Genomic DNA, 20,153 nt, shown 5'->3' on the forward strand with positions numbered 1-20,153 from the left:
ACATAGGGAATCAAGTGTGCCAACTTCTGTTCATATTGGAAGGTGGGGAGCAAGTCCAGCACAGGGGCCCACCAGGGGATTCACCTGTCCCCCTGTGGGCCAGTCTGAGTCTGTATAAATATTTTTTTTCGATTGTGTTATTATTCTCCTAGACTCATAACAATTTTATTTTTCGGTCCTTCGGGCTGTGTGAAGTCTTATTTTTTGCAAAGCTAGACAATGTTTCTATTGATACCATTTTGGGATAGATATGACATTTTTATTGCTTCTTCTACCATTTTTGGGGTTTTCTGGCAAAAAAACACCCAATTTTGCCATTTTTAATTGTCTTCTTGTTTACGATGTTTACCAATCAGGTTCATTACACCATGTTCCAAATTATTATGCAAATGATATTTTTCTCTGATTTTCCTAAATGGTCGGTGCAAATGACAGTCAGTCTAATAAAAGTCATCACCTGTTAGAGTATACATCTAATTTTATTGAAGAAACCTCCCAATGATAACAGTATAATCTTCAATTTTTTTTTTAAACAAACAAACCTCAAAATGCACTGTTCCAAATTATTAGGCACAGTAGAGTTTCTAAACATTTTATATGTTTTAAAGAACTGAAAATGCTCATTTGTGGAATTTGCAGCATTAGGAGGTCACATTCACTGAAATAAAAAGCTATTTAAATCCAAAACATCCTAACAGGCCAAGTTACATGTTCACATAAGAGCCCTTCTTTGAGATCACCTTCACAATTCTTGCATCCATTGAACTTGTGAGCTTTTGGAGAGTTTCTGCTTGAATTTCTTTCCATGATGTCAGAATAGCCTCCCAGAACAGCTGTTTTGATGTGAACTGCATCCCACCCTCATAGATCTTTTGCTTCATGATACTCCAAAGGTTCTCTATAGGGTTGAGGTCAGGTGGTGGCCACACCATGAGTTTATCTCATTTTATGCCCATAGCAGCCAATGACGCAGAGGTATTCTTTGCAGCATGAGATGGTGCATTGTCATGCATGAAGATGATTTTGCTCCTGAAAGCACATTTCTGCTTTTTGTACCATGGAAGAAAGTTTTCAGTCAGAAACTCTATATACTTTGCAGAGGTCATTTTCACACCTTCAGGAACCCTAAAGGGGCGTACCAGATGTCTCCCCTGATTCCGGCCCAAAACATGACTCCTCCACCTCCTTGCTGACGTCACAGCCTTGTTGGGACACGGTGGCCATCCACTAACCATCCACCACTCCATCCATCTGGACCATCCAGGGTTGCTCGACACTCAGCAGTAAACTGAGTCTTCAGGTATGTCTGGGCCCACTGCAACTATTTCTGCTTGTGAGAACTGGTTAGGGGTGGTCGAATAGTAGGTTTATGCACCACAGCAAGCCTTTGAAGGATGCTACACCTTGAGGTTCGAGGGACTCAAGAGGCACCAGCAGCTTCAAATATCTGTTTGCTGGTTTGTAATGGCTTTTTAGCAGCCGCTCCCTTAATCCGATGAACATACCTGGCAGAAACCTTCCTCATTCTGCCTCTATCAGCACGAACACGTATGTGCTCTGATTCAGCCACAAATCTCTTCACAGTACGATGATCAGGCTTACGTTTTCGTGAAATATTTAATGTTTTCATTCCCTGTCCAAGGCATTACATTATTTGATGCTTTTTGGCAGCAGAGAGATCCTTTTTCTTTCTCATGTTACTTGAAAACTGTGGCCTGCTTAATATTGTGGAGCATGCAGTTTTCCTTTTATTGGGCTCACCTGGCAAACTAATTATCACAGGTATCTGAGATTGAGTTCAGTGATCCAAAGAACCCTGAGACACAATACCATCAATGAGTTTCATTGAAAAAAAAAATAAAAATTAATCGCTATGACACTTGAATCCAATTTGCATAATAATTTGGAACACGGTGTATTTTTATATTTTGATAGATCATTCTGATACCACATATGTGTATTTTTAAATGAGGGGAACAAAGGGGAGATTTGAATTATTACTTTTTTTTTTTACTTTTCATATTTTTTTTAACTTTTTTTTTTAACTTTTTGCTCTATTTATTAGTCCTCTTAAACTTAAACCTGCATTCATTTGATTGCTTGTACTATACACAGCAATTGCACAGTATTACTGCATATAGTAAGACTCACACTCTCCTTTGAAGCCCGGCTACAGAGACCATAAATGGTCACTTACAATAATACATCCATTAAACCGGCCCACTGTTAATGCCGCTATCAGAGTTTGACAGTGGTATTTAACAAGTTAACTGTCTAGTGTACATCGTACGTCGTGTAAGTGTGCAGCACCTCCCCATCCATGGCTGTTAGGGCAAGTCCTAGCTGTGTGTCATTGCCATTAACTGCCGAGTATGGCGAGGGCTCACCCCGACTTGCACTATACATGTATGAGGGAAAATGGTAAGGGGTTAAAATGATATCATGCTATGCCTGCAGCCACCACTAGTGGGAACATTAAGCTTATTGTACAGTACTGTATTATTGATCTCAGTGTGCGTCCTCCAGTGGTGGACACATGCAGTCATCATGTTGTCTTTTATATCTATGCAGGGAATTTGGAGCACTGTACTGGTATATGTTAATATCAGAGGTCATATATCTAGAAAATATAGTAAAATAATATAATCTTATTAGTGAAAAAAAATATTGGTACATTGTTTAACACTAGAACTACTGAGGTAGTCATTTTGACTACTTTGCACCATGTATTTCTATATAGGTGTCACGAGTCCAGTAGTTCTAGTGTTAAAACTAATAGACATGCCACCGTGTATATGTATTTTCTGCTCCCTGTATTATTTCACATGCATACAATCTAATTGCTTCCTTCACCAGTCAATGTACAATATGTATAACACAAGCTGTCACTAATGTTGCTTTCTTTGCCTTATTACATTGGATACTTGTGTTAAAATGCCAAAACCAGTTTTGTTGACCACATGTACAATAAAATAATGTAAGAATATATGAAATGAAATGAATGTAAAGGGGATTCCCCTTTCACCATTCTGAACCTCACTACCATGCCTGTGTTAATAATAATTGAATCAGGCGGTCCACAGATATGTCTCCATCATTGCTTCGGTGACTGTTTACTGGATGTACCAGTGACCATCACGTTGATTGTACTGCCACCAATCACTGAGCTCATTGGCTTGTGCCATCTATGTTGACTAAGGGTCCCGTTACACATAGCGACGTACCAGCGATCCCACCAGCGATCTGACCTGGCAGGGATCGCTGGAATGTCACTACATGGACGCTGTTGAGCTGTCAATCAGGCAGATCTCCACAGCGATCAGCCACAAGCGACCAACAACGGCTCCCTGCACACTCAGAGCCGGTGCTCGTTGGTTTCCCGCCGTCAAACACGCCGATGCGTGCTGCACAGTGGGAGACCAACGAGCAAAAAATGGTCCTGATTGTTTTGTCATGATCAGCGACCTCGCAGCAGGGGCCCGCTCACTGCTGCTTGTCACACACAGCGATATTGCTGGCATTGTCGCTGATACGTCACAAAACCATAGCGATCTCACTATGTGTGACGGTGGCTTAAGCCCCTGATTGACCGCAATCCTGTTGATATATATGTGACTCAGGAGCAGACATAGACAGAAGAGGGCCGCTGTGCAAGAACAATATATGGGCCCTTTGTAGATCAATAGCTCTTCATAATGCACAATTCAACCAGCTTTGGAGATACAAGTGGGCCCCCTTACCTCTTGGGCCCCTGTGCGGCTACACAGGTTGGACCAGTTGGAAATGACCGCAATAGCCAGTAAACAAGCTGTGACTAGAATGGAAAATGCAGTGCTGTTTCTTTTATTTTTAACACAGGCTCGCTAATGGCATGCAGACTGGTGAAAGGGGAAAACCTCTTTAAATGCTTGAATGGGACAGGCATGTAGACATAAAAGATATACAGATTTAACTGTATGTATTAAGCAAATAGCAGACTATGCAAATACTGTTATGAAAGAAAACAGTAAAAAAAAGGAAATGATGACAGCCACAAGGATTTCAGAACTAACGACTAGAATTAACTGCTTGAAAGTATATCCAGTTGAGGCTTTGAGGACATTAATATTTTCTTTATTTTATTATGTTTTAGTACATATATATTAGCTTTAAAATTTTACTAGCATTTATTTACTAAAAAATGCAAAAAAAAAGTAATTCCACTACAGCTGTTATGTTTTTTTAGGCATACACTAGCTTAAAGGGGTATTCCCATCTCCAAGATCCTATCCTAACATGTAGTGGGTGTAATAAAAAGCAAATACCTCCAATTAGAAATGTAGTATATAGCTATGTCATTTACCTCACATACAGGGCATTGTGGCTTAGGTATCCATGGTTACAATCACAAGCAACTAACTTACTGTCACTATATGAGTGGTCATAACCACAAATACCTAAGCTGCTGTAATGCCCTGCACATGAGGTAAGATACATAGCTATGGCAGGAGAACTATACTACATTTCTAATTGGAGGTATTTGCTAAAATGATTATTATTACACCTACTACATATTAGGATAGGATCTTGGAGATGGGAATAACCTTTTTAATTTTTGTAACATCTATACATTTATTTCTGTATTATCTTTCTCACCTTTAATCCCCTAGATGGTCTGTTTCTTCTGATAGTTTATTGGCTTTTATCTTTAGGCCAGCAAATATTAGTTAGTACACAGTTAGTATAAGTATACATGGAGCTGTTAGCTTTTAAATGGTAACCCACAAAATATGGAATATTGTCAGGCAACAGCAAATTGACCTTTATGGACATTCATCATTTCAGACAATCGCTACTTAAATGGAATGTGTCACAAGGTTTTCCTACCCCATTTGAGAATAGCATGCTTTAAGGGCACAGACCCTGATACCATTGATATGTCACTTACTTTACTGATTTCTGCAGTTTTGGTAAAATCACTACATGCTTTACATCTACCAGTTCTCTGAATTGAACCTGCAATCATTTGAGTACATCTACTACACATAGCAGTGCTTCAGCACTGCTATGTATCGCCAAAATCATGATCTCCTATGAACGCCAGCTACAGCCTTGCTTTCACAGGAATATCATAATGACAGACACCTTCAGCCGTCTTCAGCAGATGCCTGGCTGTCATTGCAACCTATCCGAACCTCACAGTCACACCACGAGCGCAATGATGGGCACATAGAATGATGTGCCCCCCCCCCGCCTACTCTCATTAAATGCTGCTGTCGGAGATTAACAGTGGCATTTAACAGGTTAACAGCTCCACTCCACCCATGGCTGTTAGAGGCAGGTGTTGGCTGAATGACACAGCCATCATCTGTCGGAAAGGTGATGGGTCGGAGTGTGAACCCTCTACAAAGTCAGGAATCCACGATATGACGTAAGTGTACATGCTTAATGGCAGCAGATCAACCCCCGTAAATGGGATATTCTGCCAGTCAAATTGATTGGATATGGGAACTGATTGACCATAGTAGCAATTGTTCATTGCAATCATTGTTCCTGTGTAGGTAGGACAGTAAATAGTGTATATTTGATCGCCATTTGTTAATCGGCAGAAAATGTCATGCGTAATGCACCATGGGAAATATTTGATTTACATCAAATAATAAAAATGTTTGCAGAGATTGTGAGGTGCATATCATTTGGCTTTACAGCCCCTAATAAGTACTGCTCTATGGGCAAAATAGCAGCTATACTAACAGGAACCCTGTGGAACGTTTCACTTAGGTCCAAAAATATTTGGACAGTGACACAGGTTTTGGCATTTTAGCTATTTACCAAAACATATTCAAGGTACAGTTAACCAATATGACCTTAAAGTTCAGACTCAGCTTTAATTTGAGGGTATTCACATCCGAATTGGAGAAATAGTTTGCGAATTACAGCTGCCTCTTTTTCAAGGGCCAAATATATTTTGACAATTATCTCAAAAGCCTTTTAATGGGCTGCATGGGCTATTCCACTGTTAATGCATCATCATCAATTAAGCAGGTAAAAGGTCTGGAGCTTATTCCAGGTGTGGCATTTGCATTTAGAAGAACATTCAGTCATAGGAGCTCTTAATTGAAGAGAAACAGACCGTCATTAGGCTGGAAAAAGAGGAAATGCACCAGAGAGATAACAAATATGTTAGGAGTGGCCAAATCAACAGTTTTGCTACATTATGCAAAAGAAAGAGCGCACTAGTGAGCTCGGGAACTCAAAAAAGACCTACATGTTCAAGAAAGACAGCAGTGTTTTATGATCGCAGAATTCTTTCTATGGTGAAGAAAAACCCTTTAACAACATCCACCCAAGTAGAGAATGCTCTCCAGGAAGCAGGTGTTTCAGTATCTAAGTCTAATATAAAGAGAAGACTTTATGAGAGCAAATACAGAGACTTCAGCACATGGTACAAACCATGAGTCAGCCTTATAAATAGGAAAGGTCAGATTAGACTTTGCCAAAATACATATAAGAAAGCCAGCCCAGCTCTGGAAAAGCATTTTATGGACAGATGAAGCTAAATTAACCTGTACCAGTATGATATGAAGAAGAAAGTATGCAGAAGGCTTATGCAAGTGGCCTCTTCAAGAATGAAGAGGACTTAAGCTTTAGTGCCACCTATTGGAACTAGCAATACATAAAGTAAATACCGACCCTTTAACCCCTTCACCCCCGGGCGATTTTCTGTTTTGTTCTTTTTTTGCTCTTTCTTCTGGAATCTGTAACTATTTTATTTTTCCGTCAATCTTGCCATATAAAGGCTTGTTTTTTGCTGGACAAGTTGTACTTTTAAATGAAACTGTAAGTTTTACCATATAGTGTACTGGAAAGTGGAAAAGAAAATTCCAAATGCGGATAAATTGCAAAAAAAGTTCAATTGCACGATTGTTTTGGGGGTATTTTATTCACCGTGTTCACTATACGGTAAAACTGATGTTTTGGTGTGATGCCTTAAGTCGGTACGAGTTCATAGATACCAAACATGTATAGTTTATTTTTATGTAAGGGGTTAAAAAAAAGTGGCGCACTTTTTGCGACATTTTCCGCAACCCGTAGAGTTCTCATTTTTGTGAAATGAGGCTCGGTGATGGCTTATTTTTTGCGTCTCGAGCTGACGTTTATAGTAGCACAATTTTTGCGCAGATGCTACATTTTGATCGACTGTTTTTGCATTTTGTGCAAAATTTGCAACAACCAAAAATTGTAATTTTGACATTTGGAATTTTTTTGCTGTTACACCGTTTCCCCATCAGATTAATTGATTTTAGATTTTGATAGATCGGGAATTTCTGATACCAAATGTGTATATTTTTTTTTAATCCTTTATTTTTCAATGGGGCGAATGGAGGGTGATTTGAATTTTTATTTTTTTTTATAACTTTGTTTTTAACTTTTTTTTAGGTCACCACAGTTTACAGGAGCTGGGTCACACAAAACGTACCTTGTGAGTCACTGGTGGCGGTAACATTATTTATGAGGTCACCACAGATTATAGCCAACGGCTATTGCAGTCATTTTTGTGTGGGCCGGCTACTGTGAATTACAGTGACGTCATGACATCGCTACAGTGGACCATATGAAACAATAGAAGGGAAATGTTTATACACTTCTATTGGAGACTGTTCTAGGCATGCTTTGCAATGTTTACCAAGGTCAGTGAGTGGGGAAGAATAGGAGGTGAGCTGTGACCCTCACTTAAAATGAATGATATGATCTTGTGCTATATACAGAGAGAATACCTTTGTTAACCTGTCTGTGGTGATAATGAGATGAGTTCTGTGAAGTGATACCTACCATATAAAACGCGTCAGTGTATTGTGAGGCTCAGTGATCAGTCTGAAAACTGCAAGACTTCAGATGTATTATTTAAATATTGATTGTTACATAGAAAAAAAGAAATAAACGTCCAAAAAGGTATAAATAATGTTTAAGAAATAATAATGAAAAAAATACATTTCTAATGAGACACTACTTTTAAAGAGGAGTTTTCACCAGTTTGAGCATGTTAAACCAGCTACATTATGGAATAGTGGCTGCAGAGCTGAATAAAACTGACCTTTATTTTTTTATTTCTTTTCTCCGTTGCGGAGATATTATCTAATAAAGATTAGGATCTAATTTACTATAAGCCCAATTGGGCATTACCAGAGATTTATCTCTAAGGGCATGTACTTTGTCCCCGGAAATGTCTTTGTTTATCATAAATGATAATCTAAACTGTACAATCTAATAGCTCTGCAACAGACTGAATAAATAAAGAAATAAAAAAAAGTGCAGGAACTATTCCATGATGGTTGGCTGCATTGGCATAATGTCTTCAGTAGGGAATTTAAAGCTTCTGTGTTTATCTCTATGGTCAGTCTCAATCAATTCCCACTTTTTCAGGGGAATTGTCTCCAGAATAACCCTTCTAAGTGATAAGGCTTAAGGCCCCGTTACACCCAACGACATCGCTAACGAGATGTCGTTGGGGTCACAGAATTCGTGACGCACATCCGGCTTCGTCACCGACGTCGTTGTGTGTGACACGTACGAGCGACCGCTAACGATCAAAAATACTACCTAATCATTGATCGTTGACGCGTTGTTCAAATCCCAAATATCGTTGATGATGCTGCATGCAGGTTGTTCGTCGTTCCTGAGGCAGCAGACATCGTTACGTGTGACACCCCAGGAACGACGAACAACACAATACCTGCGTCCTCGGGAAACTAGGTGGGCATGACTTTCATTTGGCTGCTCTCCGCCCCTCTGCTTCTATTGGACGCCTGCCGTGTGACGTTGCTGTGACACCGCACAAACCGCCCCCTTAGAAAAGAGGCTGTTCGCCGACCACAGCGACGTTGTTAGAAAGGTAAGTATGTGTGACGGGTACTAGCAATTTTGTCCACCACGGGCAGCGATTTGCCCGTGACGTACAAACGATGGGGGCAGGTGCGAACGCTAGCGACATCGCTAGCGATGTCGCAGCGTGTAAAGCCCCCTTTACATTATCATCACTGAATATCTAAAAAAACACTAAAAAATGAAAAAGGCACCCTGTATATGTAACATCATTGACTTGTCTCTCACTCACATTGATGGCTGAACTGATGCATATGTTTGTCCCTGTTAATTATGGATCTTTAATGACATGGTTGTCTTCTGTATTGTAACAAAGTCTTGCTATAAATCTGTGTTCATTAGAGTCCGAAACTAAGGAGAAAGAAGCTGCACGTCGCTTTTCATTAGCTTCTTCTATCAGTTCATCAGCTATTAGAGTTCCTGCTCGCACAAAAGGTAGAGATCTCAAACCTTTGTATCCATTCTAACATCTACATATTCTGCTCTTTTATAAATGTGCACATTCTACTGTACAAAGACGCGCTGTTTTCTTTCAGTATAATGTGTGTGAATATTGTTACAAAGTTTCAAAATGCAAAACTTCAGTTTAATGAATGGATCTAGGTCTTTTTTCAACCTAAGTAACTATGTAACTATGTAATTATTAATCGTTAACCATCCTTCTATGTACATTGGCACTAAGCCTCTCTGTATCTTTGGTATACAAGGTATGAATACAGTCATTTACCAGCTTAAATTCAGGGTATTGCTCTAAGTAAAATATATCTTTGTACCGTGTTAGCCAGTAGAGATAAAAAAATTGTTTAAAAGAACAGAGAGTCCTTTGTTAGCCATTAAAGGGTATTGCTCTATAAATGGCTGGACAAGGGATAAAACGCAGACAGTATTTGTATTCTTTATTATTATTATTATTATTATTATTATTATTATTTATAGTTATACACAAAAGCCACAGAGGCGAATGCTACCTCTAAATAGGTAAACTGGTATTAAACATTCTCCATAGAAAAAATAAATGTATCTATATTTAGCTATATACGGCTATTAAACCTCAGCCATGGCTCTCCATTGTCTTCACTTTATGCTATATAATAGAAAAAAGTCATGTATTGTTTTCACCCTATTATAATACAGGAGTATATACAGTGGCATGTAAAAGTTTGGGCACCCCTGGACAAAATTACTGTTATTGTGAACAGTTAAGCAAACTGAATATGAAATGATCTTTCAAAGGCATAAAGTTAAAAAGAACACATTTCCTTTGTATTTTAGGCAAAAAAATAATACTTTTAAATTTTAAAATTAACAAAAAAGGGAAAATGGGCCAATGCAACAATTTGGGCACCCTGCATGGTTAGTACCTATTAAAGAACAAGAGGAGAGGAATAATAGATGCAAAAAATAGATTTATTAAAGTGCAATGGCAAGTTAAAACACCAATGGTTCACAGGAAGATTATTACCGGCTTTCTATTTCACTGCTTGTGTACATGCGTGCACGCTCACGCACTCCAGCCGCTGTCTCCGGCATCCATAGGGTCTCTGCGCATTCCCGGGTGTCATGGTTACTACATGCCCCCCGCGCATGCGTGGAATACTTGGACTGCTTGCCTGCGGTGTGGAGTTGTGGCGATCGCGTGATCGTGCACCATCTCAACAGTTTTCAGGTGGTTTCCATGATGTGATCGGCGGCAGATTTAAAAACTGCATACACCATATCCTGGTACTACTGATTATTTCTTCCCACTGATGAAGGTGTTTATGTCACTATGTATATGTGAAAAGTACGTTGGGGTCTCCTGCATTTGGGACTGTATCCACGCTAACTTCTGATACCTGTTAACCCTTGGTGTCCCACGCATACACTGGTATGTTATTTGGAGCATATTTATAGAATAATTTTGTGCTCCTTGTTACATTGTGGGTTCCACATTTGGGTTAATGTTGGTGTCTGTCACATCCCTTCTAGTGAACTTTAACTTTTTCAAGGGCTTTGTGCAATAATCTATATATGTAAAAAATGCTAATTATGCATTGCACAATTGTATTTGTGATATAGTCAGTGGTTTCTCGTCCTAGCTTCTACCTACTCTTTCTGTGAATCATTGGTGTTTTACCTTGCCATTGCACTTTAATAAATCAATTTTTTGCATCTATTACTCCTCTATTCTTGTTCTTTAATATGTTTTTGGAGTATGCGCACTAGCCTTCATTCTGCAGTTTGGGTTTCTTTGTTTCTTAATCCACATGGATATTGCTTATTGCTATGTATTGTTAATACCTAGTAGCAGCCCCCTTGTAAATGCTTTTTCTAGCCACCCAAGAGTATTTCAATTCTTGTTTGAGGGAGTCTGATCCATTCTTCATTAGAAAAGTGTTCCAGTTCTCTGAGATTCATGTGTTGTCTTGCATGCACTGCTCTTTTGAGGTCTAGCCACAGATTTTCAATGATGTTCAGAGCAAGGGACTGTGAGGGATTTTGTAAAACCTTCAGCTTGCACCTTTTGAGGTAGTCTATTGTGGATTTTGATGTTTATTTGGGATCATTATCCATCCTCTTTAAGTTCAGCATTTATTTACAGATGGTGTTTTGTTTGCATCAAGAATTTGTTGACATTTTATTGAATCCATTCTTCTCTCTACCCATGAAATGTTCCCCGTGACATTGGCTACAACACAACCCCAAAGCATGATTGATCCACACTCATCCTTAATGGTTGTCAGGATGTTCTTTTCCTATAATTCTGTGCCTTTTTTGTCCACATACAGTACAGACAAAAGTTTGGACACACCTTCTCATTCAAAGAGTTTTCTTTATTTTCATGACTCTGAAAATTGTAGATTCACATTGAAGGCATCAAAACTATGAATTAACACACGTGGAATGAAATACTTAACAAAAAATTGTGAAACAACTTAAAATATGTCTTATATTCTAGGTTCTTCAAAGTAGCCTCCTTTGCTTTGATTACTGCTTTGCACACTCTTGGCATTCTCTTGATACCCAGCCATGATACGGTTATAAGCTGCAGCCCCCAAAATAATAGGAACCCCATGCTTTTTTTTGTAATAATTTGAGTAAATAATTTAAAAATGATTTAAAAAAAAAAAAAAAACAGTGCGCGTTCCAACTCAATTTTGATTCACAGCCATAATAAACCCAACAGCTAGGGACAGGTTTTCTCAGGCTGGGAAGACCCATGATTATTGGGCCCCCCAGCCTAAAAATAGCAACTGCAGTAGCCCAGAATTGTCACTTCCATTAGATGCTACAATCCCAGAACTTTTCTCAGCCCATCCCGTTTGCCTTGGTGCGGTGGCAATCGGGGTAATAAGCAATCAATGACAGCTTACAGTGGCCATTAATCCCTAGATGTAATGAGTAATGAGGAGGGTCTATGAGATGCCCATTACTAATCTGTAAGTGAAAAGAAACAAACACAAACACAGAAAAAAATCCTTTATTTGAAATAAAATACAAAAAACCCCACTCTCTTTCTCCAATTTAGTAACCCCTAAAACACCCAGTTCTGATGTAATCTGTAATCCATTCTGAAATCTGATGCAGACATTTCACCACCAAATTAGCACCTCCTGGCAGAAAACCACACCGAAACGGCGTCAAAACTATGTTTGTGCATTTTTTGGCCAAGAGGTGCTGAAATTTTTACACCATATTCCTGCACCAAACAGCAACTCCTGGCAAAAAATTGATCAATACTGCATCTTGTTTTGATGTGATTTTTTTTGCCAGAAGATGCAGATTTGGTGTAGGAATATGGTGTATAACTTTCAGCAACAAATCTGCATTTCTTGGCAAAAAACGCTATTTTCTGTGAGGAGATGCAGGTCTGTAAACACAGTGACCTCACCTTAGTTTACTGAGTTTACGGATGTCATGTTACCTGCCTGGTCACAAGTGGAGGACTGAGGGAACTTCCAGCTGTGACTGCAAATAAACTGAGTGACATCAGCGCTCATTGCTGCAGCTCAGGCATTTTCTGCCTGAAGCCACAGCATGTGGTCATTGTCTGTGCCTTCAGTATGTAGCAGAGCTGGAATTATCATGGAACCTTGTGTGGATTACATCAGAACTGGGTGTTTTGGGGATTAATAAATGGGAGAAAGTGTGTTTTTTGTATTCTATTTCAAATAAAAGATTTTTTCTGTTTTGTGTTTTATTTCTTTTTACTTACAGATTCGTAATGGGGTGGTCTCATAGACACCTCCCATTACTAATCTAGGGCTTAGTGGCATTAGTGGCTTTGAGCTGTCATTAAGCCCTTATTACCCCAAATGCCAATGCACCAGGGCAATCAAGATGAGCTGGATAAAGTTCTGGGGTGGCTGTAGGATATTTTTAGGCTGACGGGGGCCCAATAACCATGGGTATCCCCAGCCTAAGAATACCAGCCCCTAGCTGTTGGGTTTATTATGGCTGGGAATCAAAATTGAGTTGGACTGCTCACTGTTTTTTTAAATTATTTATCTAAATTATATAAAAAATAGCATGGGGGTCTCTCCTATTTTGATACACAGCCAAGATAAGCACATGGCTGAGGTGCTGCAGCCTGTATCTGTATACTTTATCTGTGCTAGGTATCATAATTTATTTATTTTTACACCAATATACATACACAGACAGCGTGTGTGATTGCAAGCAGTCAGGCGCTGTTGCAAATGGTGGGGGTGCTCTCTGACTGCAAGCAATCAGAGGTGCCTGGACTATAGGTGGGCGGAGAATGCAGTGCATATGTATGAAGGATAACAAGCAGCTCCGAAAGTAGTGTTACAGTCGTGCGGGAGACTGGTAAGTATAACACACCTGCTTTTCCATTTTTTTCTTTATTTTTCCTTCTTTTTTTTTTATTTCCTGAGTTGCCGGATCCGGATACTTACCCGGAGTTCCAGGCTCAGGATCGGTGTATGGGTACTTTTGAACTTTTACAGTCCATGTCCGCCCATTACTAATCGCAACTCCAAAGTCTGTTAAATCTTCCTGAATATGTTTTGCAGTCAGGCGAGGATCTTATTTTGCATTTTAGGATGCCTACGGGCAGCTCTCACAGAAATTTTGTTTTTTTTTCCAAACCTTATCTTGACCTTCACTGTTCCTGTTCATTGCCGTTTCTTAATTATATTTTGAACGGAGGTAAGGGCATCTTGAAAATGCGTTGCTATCTTCTTAAAGTCTTCTCCTGCTTTGTAGGCCTCCATCATTTTCATTTCAAAATGCTTGGCAGCTGCTTAGAAGAACCAATGGCTGCTGTTTTTTGGCACAAGGTTAGAGGAGGCTGGGTTTTTATAAAGCTGTGAAATTTGCATCACCTGGGCTTTCCTAATGATAATTGTGAACAATCCTTAAGGCCCCGTTACACGCAACGACATTGCTAACGAGATGTCGTTGGGGGAACGGAATTCTTAACGCACATCAGACCTCGTTAGCAACGTCATTGCGTGTGATACGTACGAGCGACCGCTAACGATACAAAATACTTACCAATTCGTTGATTGTTGACACGTCGTCCATTTCCAAAATGTCGTTGCTGCTTTTGGACACAGGTTGTTCGTCGTTCCTGAGGCAGCACACACATGTGACACCCCAGGAACGATGAACAACACCGTAACTGCGTTCTCTGGCAACGAGGTGGGCGTGTCTTTCATGCGGCTGCTCTCCGCCCCTCCACTTCTATTGGACGCCTGCCGTGTGATGTTACTGTGACGCCACATGAACCGCCCCTTAGAAAAGAGGCTGTTCGCCGGCCACAGTGACGTCGCTAGGAAGGTAAGTCCGTGTGACTGGTACTAGCGATATTGTGCACCACAGGCAGAGATTTGCCCGTGACGCACAAACGATGGGGGCAGGTGCTTTGCTACGTGTAAAGTGCCCTTTATTTCCAGAAATCATATCTGAGCACACAAATCTCCAAGGGTGCCCAAACGTTTGCACTGGCCCATTCTCCTTTTTGTAATTTTTCAAATGTAAAAGATTAAAATAATTTTTCTTTTCCTAATATACAAAATAAATGTGTCATCTTTAACTTTATGCCTTTTAGATATAATTTCATCTTCAACTTGCTTAACTGTTCACAATAACAGTAATTTTGACCAGTGTTGCCCAAACTTTTACATGCCACTGTATGTTATTTGAAGGTTTATTATTTCCTAGACAGTTGAAAAGATTCTGTAAATGATAAATGTAAAAAACAAAAATATAGTAACAGCCATTAAAATAAATTATACTCTCAAATTTCTTCTAAACTTCTGTTGGGCTTTGCTTACAGCTTTTTGAGTTAGCAAAGGATTTTGCGTTTACCAAACGCATAGTTGAGAAATGATCAAGGATGCCACTGTTTTTACCGAAATAATCATACTGCGCCAGCAATCATCATCTTGTTTTGTAAACTGGAAATCATGTGAAATTGTAGTGTTGCACCCAGATTAGCAAGAACAGTTTCAAGAACTGTTATTTCCTGTATCAGTTTAGTAAGAATCCACAGCACTAAATATAGTAATATATTGACTGCATCACAAATTCACAATAACAGGGTTAGCAGCAAAGTCACAAAGTTCATCCTCACCAGATGATTCAGTCCTAATTTGATTTCTCATTTAGCTTCTTTTTGTTTGTGTTATTACTCAGTTATGGAACTGACTATATTATATTAATACTTGTGTTTTATTGTCCAGATACAACTGACAGGTCCAGGAGGACCACAATGTCTGGTTGGTTCCAGCTTTGTGATCCTACCTTACAATGTATACCATAGTGTGCCAGTCACATCATTCTTAGATTCCTGATACATCTATATTTAGGGAATACTTCTATTCATTTCCAGGAGGAATTACAGAGTGATAGCAAAATGCAAAGCTCCATGATACTCCAGAATTGGCATTTTATGAGCAATAATTAAAAAAAAAAACAACAAACGTTCGGAAAACAGAAAGGTCCGCTTTACTCTTTAATCCATGTAAACATTCAATCTGTGAAAACCATGGATAGAATACCCACGTGGAAAAAATGACTGAGTTCTAAGGGCTAGCAATGCATAATGTATTTCTGTACTAATTTAAAGACCAAAAGTGTATGTTATATTGTTAAAAGTGGAAGACATACAGTATTATTTATTGGTATTTTACATTTTATTTTTACACAACATTTGGACTCAATTATATTCCGAATTTTCCACATTTGTAAACTTAATAGGTCCTCTTGGTCCAGATGTTAAAGCAAAAAGGCATGAAATTAAGAGTGACCCAACACCCCTGGGTCTTGAAGGTATAAGTGCTGTGATTTTGCATGTATGTGTGATCTCCTGTTTTGTCTTGCACATATGTTGTGGTTTTGCTTGTTTTTTTCCCTATGATATTATAAACATAAGGACACATTGACAGTGGTATAATGTTATGTAGACATCAAGATTAATTTGTCATTTACAGGTTGATAACAGAAAATAGTAAAGTGATTGATTGTTAGGTACTGAAACTATCCCAGGCTGAGGCCAATCATTAAAGGGGTAGTCCGAAGACAAAAGGAAATGCTATAGATAGATGGTATAGTAGATGCTAGAATCTAAGCTATTGTCTAACATTCTTGTATTAAACGGTTCCCTAGCAGGGACAGAGCAGGTCCTGAAACAAGCTTTGTGATGAGACTTCATTTCAGGGAGGAGACAGAGGCTGTGGTCACTGCCTCAGATTCTGCCCCTGATGACACTTTGTTTGAGTATCCCAGCATGCATTGAAATTCTCAAACAAATCGTCATCAGACAGGAAATGAAATAGAATAGTGGTTAGATAGTGCAGTTAGGGAATGGTAGGGAATTTTTAATGCAAGTATATTAGAAAATAGCTTTAAAATTAAATTTACTTTTGCCTTTGGAGCACCCCTTTAATGAATAGTTAAATCTATGATGATTCTATTTATGATTGATTCCGATCAATGGTAATGTGTTCATTCTTCACATTTTTCTCAGTTGTGAGAAGTAAACATTACAAATATACAATTTTTTTTCTCATTGTCTAAGAAAACAGATGTGGGGCTATCTGCATGTCAAGGGAAATATAGTATTCCAATTTTTAAAAAAATGCTTTTGGTCAACTTTTTATGTCTGTAATATAAATCACTTACTGATGATAGTCAGGCACTTGCATGCTTTGAAAAAAGTTTGTCAAAAAATTAGGCCTCATTCACACGAATGTATAAATTGGATGAGTGCAGTACAAGAAAATCTCACATTGTACTCTGACCAATGTTATTCAATAAGGCAGGGTAGATCTGCAAATTTTTTCTCATGCCGAATCGGACTGAGAGAAGAATTGCTGCAGGCTGCAATTGTCAACGTGTCTGAGATCATGCACACACATACAACTCTATGGGGTACTTTGCACACTACGACATCGCAAGCCGATGGTAGCGATGCCGAGCAAGATAGTCCCCGGCCCCCGTCGCAGCTGCAATATCTTGTGATAGCTGCCGTAGCAAACATTATCGCTACGGCAGCTTCACATGCACTTACCTGCCCTGCGACGTCGCTCTGGCCGGCGAACCGCCTCCTTCCTGAGGGGGCGGGTTGTGCGGTGTCACAGTGATGTCACACGGCAGGCAGCCAATAGAAGCAGGGGGGCGGAGATGAGCGGGACATAAACATCCCGTCCACCTCCTTCCTTCCTCATTGCAGCTGGGACGCAGGTAAGGAGATGTTCCTCGCTCCTGCGGCTTCACACACAGAGATGTGTGCTGCCGCAGGAACGAGGAACAACATCATAACATCGGTCCTTCCGAAATTATGGAAATGACCGACGCTACACCGATCATACGATTTCGACGCTTTGTACTCATTAATCGTAGTAAAAAGGATTCACATACTCCGATGTCGACAGCGACGCCGGATGTGCGTCACTTTCAATTTGACCCCACCGACATCGCACCTGCGATTTCGTAGTGTGCAAAGTACCCCTATGGGTGCATGTGAGACATCGGTCTGCACTCGGATGTCATCAGTACAGTCTGATATTCACACAGACAGGCAATGGTGAAGATGGGGAAATGATTCTCACCTCCTCCACACCTGTGATCTGATTCTCATATGAAATAGAATCTGAGCTGAGCTTGAGCTGAATGTCATTAGCAGATCAACTTCGATTCTCTCACATCCAATGCTGTATGCTCATGTGACCCCGGCCTTAAAAATTCATGATATACACAACAATGATAGAAGAGTAATAGAGTTCTTAGTGATCATCACATAGTTATCAAATATAAAAAAGTGCCAGCTATTGCGTTTACTGCCAGATCTGTTAAAAAAATGTGACAGTGTGGAGCTGTAAGAATGATTCAGTGTGGTTCCATGTAGCATGACTTCCTGATAAATACAGGGAGCCCTCCTCCACTTTTAGGCTCAATTTGCACAGTGCAGTACTCATCCATTTTTGCATGGTTCCTAAAACAGAAGAAAAGTCTTTCCTTTTGGCTCATAACCGGATCCGGCGGACGTAACCAGATTTGCAAAAAATAATCCGGTTCCGACCCGAAATTGATCCCGGGTATCTGCCCAGACACCAATCCCCATATAAGTCTATGGGGATCAGAATCCAGATATTAAAAATGGTAGTAGAAGGGATAGGGGGATAGGAGCAGGCGCGCTATACTTACCGAGGCTACGGGTCAGCTGTAACTGCTCCCGCGGCCGCCTATTCACTTTCAGGGACGAACATTATCCTTCATACATATGCAATGCTTTCCCCACCCACTGGCACCTGGGATTAGTAGCACTCAGACACGCCCCCATACTGAGTGGCAATGTCTGACGCTTCCAGTCATAGGTGCTGTCTACGCATCTATCGTGGTATAAAATAAATAACCAAATACAAAAACAGGCATAGGGTTCCCCCAGCCCTCAGCGATGCGCTTATCTTGACTGAGTATCAAAATAAGAGGAACCGCATGCGGCTTTTTTTTTTTAATTATTTAAATAAATAATTTAAAAAACAGTGTGCAGTTCCCCACAATTTTGATACCCAGCCATGATAAAGCCCGGCAGCTAGGATCTGGTATTCTCAGGCTGGGGAGACCCATGGTTATTGGGAACCCCTCAGCCTAAAAATAGCAGTCTGCACTGCAGCCACCCAGAACTGTCGCATCCGTTAGATGTGACACTCCCAGTGCTTTACCCAACTCTTTCCGATTGCCCTGGTACAGTGGCAATTGGGTAATAAGGGGTTAATGTCAGCCCAAAGCTGCCACTAAGCCATAGGTTAGTCTATGAGACCCCCTCATTTCTAATCTGTAAGTGAAAGTAAATAAACACAAACACCGTAAAAATCCTTTATTTGAAATAAAAGAGAAAAAAACACCCTTTTTCACCATTTTATTAACCCCAAAACACCCAGGTCCAAAGTAATCCACATGAGGTCCTATGATGGTTCAGCTCTACTAGATTTGAAATTACAGTACACAGCCATAGAACATGACTGCTCACTGTAACTGCAGGCAGAGAATGAGCAGCACGATCAGCGGTGACATCACTCAGGTTATTTGCGGTCACAGCTGGAGGTTCCCACTGTCCTCCATCTGTGACCACAGATAACTTGACCTCAGGTGACCTCAATAAAGTTAGTGAACTCACCTCAGGTGAGACCTGCATCTCTTGGCAGAAAATCGCATTTTTTTGCCAAAAGATGAAGATTTGGTGCTGAACTTTTTACACCATATTCCTGCATCTAATCTACACCTCCTGGCAAAAACCGCATCTCTACAGCAGCATACCGCATGTGGGTTTGATGCGTTTTGTTTTATTTTGCCAGGAGGTGTAGATTGGGTGCATGAATATGGTGTAAAATTTCATCAGCAAAGTTGCATGTCTTGGCCCAAAGATGCAAAAAAAAAAGTTTCCGTAACATTTTTCTGCCAGGAGGTGCCAATTTAGTGTGGAAATGTCTGCACCCAATTTTAGCACCAAATTTGCACCTTCTGTCAGAAAAAAAACCCTTTTTCGAACTCTGGGCCCGGCACTTGGGTACGTTTTTACAGTCCAGGTCCGCCCATCACTAATGTTGAGTATTTGGTGAGGTTTTTTTGCCTCAGGATTCGTAAGCCAAACCAGGAGTGGGTGATAATATAGAAGTGGTGCTTTGTTTCTATTACAGTTAGGTCCAGAAATATTTGGACAGTGACACAATTTTCGCGAGTTGGGCTCTGCATGCCACCACATTGGATTTGAAATGAAATCTCGACAACAGAATTCAAGTGCAGATTGTAATGTTTAATTTGAAGGTTTGAACAAAAATATC

At 39.9% G+C, this 20,153-nt stretch overlaps 1 protein-coding gene across 5 annotated transcripts in view; it reads left to right on the top strand.

The window, feature by feature from the left end:
- The window catches only part of MCF2L2 (MCF.2 cell line derived transforming sequence-like 2), a 644,468-nt gene that overhangs the window by 534,827 nt on the left and 89,488 nt on the right, over positions 1-20,153 (top strand). For 3 of the 5 annotated variants that reach the window (XM_075340561.1, XM_075340557.1, XM_075340556.1), the window contains 2 exons: positions 9,205-9,297; positions 16,069-16,140. The exons of 1 other annotated variant lie outside the window; for it this stretch is intronic. In XM_075340561.1, coding sequence (XP_075196676.1) covers positions 9,205-9,297; positions 16,069-16,140 — 165 coding nt within the window. The remainder of the gene's footprint in view (positions 1-9,204; positions 9,298-16,068; positions 16,141-20,153) is intronic. One more of the 5 variants, XM_075340558.1, reaches the window with a different exon arrangement.

Source organism: Anomaloglossus baeobatrachus, chromosome 3, assembly GCF_048569485.1.
Source record: "Anomaloglossus baeobatrachus isolate aAnoBae1 chromosome 3, aAnoBae1.hap1, whole genome shotgun sequence".
NCBI lineage: Eukaryota > Metazoa > Chordata > Amphibia > Anura > Aromobatidae > Anomaloglossus > Anomaloglossus baeobatrachus.